The sequence below is a fragment of the Suricata suricatta genome, chromosome 5, assembly GCF_006229205.1.
Source record: "Suricata suricatta isolate VVHF042 chromosome 5, meerkat_22Aug2017_6uvM2_HiC, whole genome shotgun sequence".
Classification (NCBI taxonomy): Eukaryota; Metazoa; Chordata; class Mammalia; order Carnivora; family Herpestidae; genus Suricata; species Suricata suricatta.
The window spans coordinates 10,646,305-10,655,256 of record NC_043704.1 but is presented as its reverse complement, the minus strand read 5'-3'; the positions used below and the strand labels follow the sequence as shown (position 1 = coordinate 10,655,256).

The following is an 8,952-nucleotide window of genomic DNA, read 5'->3' as shown; positions in this document are numbered from 1 at the left end:
AAAGGGGGGAAGAAAATAAAGAGAATGGAGAGGAAAGAGACAAAAAGAGGAGAAGAAGAAAAGAAAAAGAAAAAGAAAAAAAAGAAAAAGGAAATAAAGGGGATCAGAGACAACGAAGGACAGTGGACAGTCCAAAAGTGTATGACCAGTTGAGGGGAGAGGTAGGAATGAGATATAGGAGAATATATCTGGATTGCAAGAAGGTAAAAAAAAAAAAAAAAAAAAAAAAAACGGGAGAAAGGAGAAAGGAAATTAAGGAGTAAAAATTTTTAAAAATTTAAGTAAAAAAAGGAATAATAATAAAAAATACATACAGAAAAAGGAGAAAAGAAAAAAATGAAGAAAAAAATTATTTAAAAAAAAAAACACAGCAGCTCCCCTCGTGGATGGGCGTGGTTTGATGTGGTAGGTCTCGGAGGCTGCTCTCAGGGCTTTGTCTTGGTGTCTGCAGGATTAGATAGGCGGCCCGCCAAGCTCCGCTGAACTATACGAACTGTAGGCCACTCTAATGACTCTGATCTTTTTGTGCCGCGGTTGAGCCAGTTGTATTTTCCAGGCCCGCCTCAGTTCAAAGTTCCAGTCCATGCACATTTATGCTACCACAGATGAGATGTATTTGCTTTGGTGGCTGGCTTCTTAGGGGGAGGAATCGGTTTGTCTTAGCTCAGGCAGGGATTCCAGCTGCCCCTACCTGAGGCGAGATGCGCAGCAGGAGGTGAAGTGCCTGGGCACCGTCACATACCCAACCCCCAGCCTGGATAGAGTTCACCTTGGGGGAGGAATGAGTGTGCAGCTGTTGCTGGAGGCGCTGGGAGCTGCTGGAAATAGCTGGGAGTTCCTGCAGCCTGCGCGCGCACCCAGGTCTCCACCGCCACCAACTCCCTTCCGGGATTGTGCAGAGGTGGGGGCTATTTTTTCCCTGTTGGCACCCGGGATTCAGCTTTCGTGTGGCCAATGCTGGGGCGAGATGCGCCGTGGAAATGAGGTGCGTGCTTCCACTCCCAAAACTGAGGTTGAAGTGAGCACCCTTCACTTCACCGCTGCCGCAGCCGCCAACTCCTCGCCAAGATGGCGGGGGGCTGGAAGCTGTTCCCTCCCTTGTGCAACCTGGGTTCTGGATTTAGGCTACCCAGCAGTTATCTATGGAGTGAGCTTCTCTCTCCAAGTGCGCTAAGCATTCCTTACCTTTTCCCCAGAGACAGGACTATGAGCGTGTGCAGTCTCTCTGTCTCTTCCCTTTGTCTCTCAGGCTCCGCGCACTCACCCCACATTGGGCTGGGGCTCCCACCTCCCCTGCCTGTCTCGGGCTGGCCCATTTTCCATTCTCCCCAGTTCACACTCACTCACTCAGGTATCCTTCAGATTCTCTTCCTTCTGGAGTCCGTATTTTCTCCTTCCGCTCTTGCAGATGAGAGTAATGTCCCTCTCAGTTCCATCGACGGGGAAGACGAAGGTTACAGAGCACCCTTCCTCTCTGCCATCTTGGCTCCTCCACTTTATGCTGAGGATCCTGTTTCACAAGGGATTTCTTTCCCAGTAAGGCTACTTCTAGCCTTCAGGGTCAGGGTCAGGGTCAGCCTATAAGAAACTCATCTTGACTGGGGCCCAGGTCTTCCCAACACAGAGCCCCTTGATACTTTAAAAATAATAGCTATTTATATAACACTTATTAACTGTAACCTTCAACAGAACCAAAAAGCAGGGACTTCAGAAAAAGACGCTAAGGGAATCATTAGATCAAACATTCCAATCAATTCCTTGGCCACAGTGAGCTTCATAAACATTCCCTCCCACTCGGGGCCCATTGGGAATCATACAGAGGAAGGAGCCCTGCCCATACCCCAGACTCAGCACAGGACAGAATTATTTGTTTCTCCCTCTGGATATTCTCTTATGAAAACAAAGGGTCTGTGTCCTCAGAGGCAGCTCCCCTGTGCAAGCAACTCCGTTGAATCTTGGAAGAAAGCAACCTTTCCCATTCTGCAGAGGAAGAGGGACACATTCTCAAGACAGTATCTGTACTCCATTTTACTTTTGAGGTTTTCCCAAAATAATTTTAATTCACCTAGCCCCCTATTAACCCATGACTGACAACCTTAGTTTGCAGAGCAAACATCAGTCAACATCAAACCATTGCTTGGCCTAAGATGGCCCAGTCCTGGTTGGACTCAGAGTACAGTCATTAGGAAAACATCTGGATATTTGGCCACTCTTTTCATGGAGGGATGGAGGTGGAGCCTTGGGCTCTAAGAGTCACACTAGCCCTCCATGAGGCCAACAGCACCATTTCCTCCACAAACAGGGTATCACAAAAACTCAAACAGTCATGTTGTCCAACGTCCGCGTGGCGCTAGTGACCGGGGCCAACAAGGGCATTGGCTTCGCCATCGTGCGTGACCTGTGCCGGAAGTTCTCCGGGGACGTAGTGCTCACAGCACGGGACGAGGCGCGGGGCCGGGCAGCCGTGCAGCAGCTCCAGGCCGAGGGCCTGAGTCCACGTTTCCACCTGCTGGACATCGATGATCTTCAGAGCATCCGTGCACTGCGCGACTTCCTCCTTAAGGAGTACGGGGGCCTGGACGTGCTGGTCAACAATGCAGGCATCGCCTTTAGAGGTAAGGACTGGGAACTTGGGAACTCTTAGCCCAGGAGACCTCTTTAGGGGAATCTCAGGGTGGGTATCAGGCTGGTGTCTGAACCCCTGCTCTAGGGCCTGGAACTTGAGAGGATCTAGAACAGCCTCCCTAGGGAAGAACACAGACTGGAGGCACAGGGAGAGCAGAACCCTCCATACCTTGCAAGCCATCCACCCAGAGGACCTTGGCATTGCCATGCATCAGACTCTCAAGGACCTCACCCACGTATTTGCAAGTGTCTCTTTGACAGGGTCTGGGTCATTTGGTAAAAGTTAACCTATATGCAGTAAACAACATATTGTAAATGAGGATACACAGAAATCTCATTATGCAACCTTCCTTTAGCCTCCCCAAATTATGCCAGCTTCCAAAGCTACAGATCATCACCCAGGCAGATAACTCACACAGGGGCAATAGTGTTATCTAACACAGGAATGGCTGAAAATTCACCAGCTTACACATAAAAATGTTATGATCACTTCATAGAATAGTCTCATAAGGCTATTACTAACCTATTCTCTTTCTACCCTATAGGCCAGAATCACATACCCTTACCTATTAAAGCAGAAGTGACAATGAAAACAAACTTCTTTGGTACCCGAGACGTGTGCACAGAACTGCTGCCTCTAGTAAAACCCCAAGGTAGGTGTGACCAGGGGCCCAAGAGGTGCTGTTGCTGGAATGATCTGGCTCCTCCCCTCTGACCTCATCTACTAGCCTTGCTCCCATTCCTTGCACAGCCATTCTGGTCTCCCTGCTGTGTGCCAACCTGGCCAGGTGCCCTTCTCCTCAGGACTCTACACACGTGCCCAGCACTCAGCAGTGCCCTCTGTTCCGCTGGTCTTTCACAACTGCTCTTTCTTCTCCTTCATGTCTTCATTTCAAACTCTCCTCATGGAGGCCTTTTCTTCACTCTGTGCCCCTCACAGGTGCTCTTCTTTGGGGATTCCTGCCTGCACACTTTCTTCTCCCTCTGAGTGATTTTTTTTGAGGCTGTGGTACTGTTCACTATCCAAAATTCTCAGGCTCCCCTAAAATGAGTCACCTGCCTAGGACATTCCGTAGAACATTCTCTTCCTGCCTCTCCTCCTCAGGGTGCCCTCTCTTCCCTCCAAAAATTGATCCCCTCCTCCCCCCCCCACACCCACATCTAAACATCTGAAATATGTCCAGTTGACACTTGTAAGTCCCAGTCTCCTCCTGGTCACAGACCACTCCATCCACCCACCATGAAAAATGAGGTCACCATGCACACCTCCTGTTTATCACTGACGGGGTCCTAACAGTTGTCTATAGATTTTGTCCCTAAACTTTCTCCATCCCAGCTCTAGAACAGAGATTCAGCTGTCACTTAGAACCACTACAATTTTCCTAAGATATGTGGCTTTTTCTGTGTTTTCCTTTCTGGTTATTCTCTGTACTCCGAGTGCTCACTTACTCCCAGATGTCCTTCAAATCCAAACCCAAGCACAACTTGTAGGGATCTCTGTTGTCACCTGCCACAGTCCAGGCCCATCAACGTCCCCTCACCGTTTCGAGGTTTGCACAAAACAAACTGCCATCACTCCTTGGTTGTAAACTATGGCCACATTTCCTCACACGTTAATTTGATGAAAGAACCAACACATGTTTACAACACAAATTAAATAAGCTGCTTTTAGAAAGATTAGGATGTCTGGCTTGAATGAATACATACATGTACAGTTTATTATCAGTCCTGCCCCCCACTGCCTCTTCTGTCCTGGAAACCTCTATTTTTTCTACAATCAGCACCCGAATAGCAGCTCTCAAATTTCCCCGGACTCCGTTACTACTCACCACTGTGTTGATGTGGGACGAGGTCTGTATGCCAGCATCTTATATCCTCCATGTAATCCTCTTAGTTGTCAAAAAGCACACTTCTGGCGGATTGTTTTCTCACACACTGGACACTGTGGGGGCCTGCTGTGTATTGGTCTTGACCCGAATGAGGCATGAGTGCTCTCATGCATTTGCTAAGGCAGGCTCTAGTCAAATATTAATCTTGTCTCGGGTAAACTAGACTCATAGACATGGAAATATAAGTTATATTCTCAGTGTAAGATCAGGGTTTTCTTAACTTGGAAATAGGAGAGTTCTTCCATTATTTGGTGGAATGGCAGCCACAGAGGATCATGTCATCAGGACACTGCCCTCTTTGGGGAAACTATCTGAGAGAAGGCCTAGCTTGGGTAGCCAAAGGAAATACTGTCCCTCCTACCCTATACTTCAGAAACCAGGATACAAAGAACAATCTCGGATGACACCTACAAGTTCTCTGTGAGTCAGAATACACCCAAAAGACTGATGTATGCTCTGTTTTTAGGCATGGAAGAACAAACCAAAAGATAGAATTGTGACTTTAATGACATTGAGAGGCAGTACATGTTGGTTCGTCTTGGTTTTTCTTAACCAACTGAATGAATACTCAACCAACTGAATCACGCAGGCACCCTTGTTCTTATGATTTTTAAGTTAACTTATTTTGAGAGACAGAGAATACGATTGGAAAGGGGCAAAGAGAGTAGGAGAGACAGAGTGCCAAGCAAGCCCCATGTTTTCATTGTAGAGCCCAAACAGGCCTTGAATTCATGAACCATGAGATCATGACCTGAGAAAGATCAAGAGATGGACACTTAATCAATGGAGCCACTCAGGTCCCCCAATGCTTTCTATATTTTAATCCTTTCTCCAATAACAGTTTTAGTTTAATGATTAAGGAGAAAACAAAGTGAAGAACTTACAACAACGAGGTGCCCATTACCAGTCTTAAATATGCAGTTAGTTTCGAAGTCACATAAATCCCTTCCCATATTCCATATTTTTTCACTCTTATTCCACAAAACTTCCTACTCATGAATTTGAAAGACATGCTCTTTAAATGTATACGCTGTTGCTTTTATTTTTCTCCTTAATTCAAACTCTACAACTATTTCAAAAGAATATTACGCTATAACCATCCCCAAGGAATTGAGCAAACATTGGAAATCTGAGCACTCTTGTTCATCACACATAAGCTTAAAACACCAGGTGGAAATATGCTCTTATTAAGGCTACTGTCACCAAGGAAACATTTCAGAAGATGTTCTAGACCTTCATTTGGAAGGTACTGCTTTGCAACTTCCTGTACTCTGAAAAACCACTAGAGGAAATTAGTGGGAAACTTACAATACTAAACGTATCTCACACACACACTCTGACATATTGGTTCTAGAAAGGATAGGTGGCTGGACAATTCTAGATGCGATGTGTAGGCATTTTATGTATGGACCCCATTAAGAACCTGGAGGAATCATGGATCTCAAGGTCATAAGCACAGCTGGCTGAAGACTGAGGTCATGTGACACCCAAACTACTGGTTCTTCCCCCTACTCAAAGTCCTCAAGTCATTTTTGCTGTATCTCCCTTCTGAAAATGAATCCTTAGCCAGTAAGGCAAGGGAAACAGAAAGCAAAAAAGACTCTGCTCTGTTGGGCCAAGGACTTCCTCATTCCAAGACTCCCAGGCACCTCAGGGAAAACCATAGGAGGCACATTTTAAAACTTGAAGTGTTTTGTGAAAAACCGTTATCAGTCAAGAAACTAAAGAACTGGTCCTCCTGATATTAGAAAACGTTAGTCTTCCAGGGGATGGGACAAATGTTAAATCTTCACAGGTCATGAGAACCAGCTTGGACTTACAGATTCTGAATAGCCTGGAGAGTCAATTAGTGCCCTTGAAGTTTGTGACCCCAGATGAGATGATGTCTAAAGTACCTTATGTTGTGGAGATCACTGTGGCTCTGCTTTAGGACAGTGAAGTCTGAAGAGGGAGAGATTTCCCAAAAATAGATGCCTGGCCACATACAAGGAATGGTCTCTATAGAGTATAAGCCTGACACACATGCCAGCCCCACCAGAACAAGAGTCCTTTCTTACCTCAGGGACTTGCTTTTCATACTGACTGAGAGAGGGCAATTCTTTTACATGCTATCTCACACACAGTGTCACGCACTTACAGTCACACATACAGTCTCTTCCTCACACACTCTCATGTAGATATATGGCACAATCAAATGCCCTCACACGCCTTTATCACAAGGATGTCTTTATGGTCCACACACTTCTCTTTTATTAAGCTTAATTATTTTTGAGAAAGAGAGAGAGCACAGTGAAGGAGAGGCAGAGAGAGAGAGAGAGAGAGAGAGAGAGAGAGAGAGACAGAGAGAGAGAGAGACAGAGAGAGAGAGAGAGAGAGAGAGAAATGAGAATGAGAATCCCAACAGGCTGCAAACTGTGAGCACAGAGTCCAATGTGGGGCTCAAACCCATGAACCATGAGATCATGACCTGAGTTGCATGAAGAGTTGGACACTTACCAGACTCACCATCCAGGGGTCCCCCACCCCCGCCTTAAACTTCTTAGCAATAAGCTGTGTGCAATCCAGTTCAGAGTCCTTGAAATGACACACAAAAACCATGAGTCTACTCTGGAGACAAATTTTAGATCAGAGTTTCCTGTATATAAACTCTACAAGTACATCCTATTCCTGCCCTTGTGTTTCCTGTCCTGAGCTGTCAGGCCAGAAGGGTCTCCCACCTGACCTAGCTCTAAGGTGAAGCCCAGTGACAGCTATGCTGCTTGCTTCTAGATGTGGCCAGTGTGTAGAACAGGCCTGTGAGGAGGGAATGTTTGCAGCATCTACTACAAGGAATTTACCTATAAAACCTTTCACTCCCCATCAGGCTTCCCTCATATACACGGGTCAGCATTTTCACAGCTAATACTAGACTTACTGAGATAGACAATACAGAATACACAAGAGGGCATCACTTCAACAAACAGCCTACAGACAGTTAGTAGACTTTCCCCATCTACTGACTATACTAAAGGTACATAAGTAAATGGCTCCAAGCCCCTCTGAGTAAACATACTGTCTTTATGGTAGACCAGTAATCCAGTGTGGATTCCTCTGCCCCTGTTAGTGTTAAGTAATAACACCTGAGGTGCTTACCAAAACCTTTGACATATAAGTTCTGTTAAACTTACACTTAATAGTTTGGAAATGAAAGAAGGACTGGAATACCTGACTCCTTTCTAAAATGTGTTTATGTTAGAAAACTGTTACATTGATAAGGTACTTTCTAGAAATCATTTTAATTATCTCTTAACACCACTTAATAAAGTCATAGGATCATGCATTATCTTTTTCACTGAACTTGTATGGCATTGCCATTCCTTAGTGGGATGGAGCTCAGAGTAAGTGACTATTAATGCCTTTCCCAGATATTTACATAAAACAAGGACAGTGTCTTAATTTTATTGAAGCTCTTACTTTTCATAAATTCTCATATCGTTTCCATTAGGCTAAAGATACTCATTTAGATATAAAAATAACTAAATTTTATATTGTCAATAGAAGTTTACTTTTGTGAATATTAACTATATTTATTAAAAAGAATTAGTATTACTGTGATTAACATTTTTCACAGCTTTACTGCGATACAATTTATGTATCATATACTTCACCCATATCAGGTATGCAATTTAGTGGAGTTTAGTATACAGGCAGAGGTGTGGAGTAATCACCACTTCAAGATGAGCACACTGTCGTCGCCTCAAAGAAAACGTGTGCCCATAGGCTCAGCCCTCTGCTCCTGCATTTCCATTGCCATAAGCAACCCCTAATCTATTTACTCTCTGAACATCTGCCTCTCTGGACATCCTCATATAAAGAGAATCAAAATGTAGTCTTTTGTGACTGGCTATTTAATTTTGGGTAATGTTATCAAGATAATCCGTGATGTAGCTTTTCTTTTTATAGCATCTCTTTAACACGGAACTGTTCCATTGCCCCGTCCCATGATCATATTGCCTGATGTTTTCTCACTGCTCTTGAGTTGATGAAATCCCAACATAAAGAAAATACCACACACCTTAGCCCACTGAGATTATTTGATTTTACCTGGGTATAGCAGAGCAACAGCCCACTATACCCATCCAATCTGTTCTCCTTCAAAAGGTCATCAATAAACTGATTGGTTGTTTGTTGGTTGATAGACACTCATTCATAGAGCACAACCCATGGGACCATAAGATGTTAAGATGCTCTCAGAGGACCAGTGAAGAAGAGTGTCTCTCTACTCATGGTTGCAGTGAGCACATACTTATCTTCTGAAGCACACTGTTGTATAAGGGGCTGTCTTTTCTTTATGAGACATCTGGATACTTTGCTCCCCATTAGATCATTTCTCGATTGTCCTCTGAGATATTATGAGTGTTACAAGGTTCAAGACTCTATCATGTCCTTCACATAATAG

At 44.6% G+C, this 8,952-nt stretch overlaps 1 protein-coding gene and 1 pseudogene across 1 annotated transcript in view; both read left to right on the top strand.

Annotated features, from left to right (window-relative positions):
• LOC115291506 overlaps positions 1 to 8,952 on the top strand; it is a 64,458-nt pseudogene that overhangs the window by 44,926 nt on the left and 10,580 nt on the right.
• The window catches only part of LOC115292482 (carbonyl reductase [NADPH] 1-like), a 7,144-nt gene continuing 503 nt past the window's right edge, over positions 2,312 to 8,952 (top strand). Inside the window, exons 1-2 of the mRNA XM_029940583.1 lie at positions 2,312 to 2,615; positions 3,171 to 3,278. Coding sequence (XP_029796443.1) covers positions 2,327 to 2,615; positions 3,171 to 3,278 — 397 coding nt within the window. The 5' untranslated portion in view covers positions 2,312 to 2,326. The remainder of the gene's footprint in view (positions 2,616 to 3,170; positions 3,279 to 8,952) is intronic.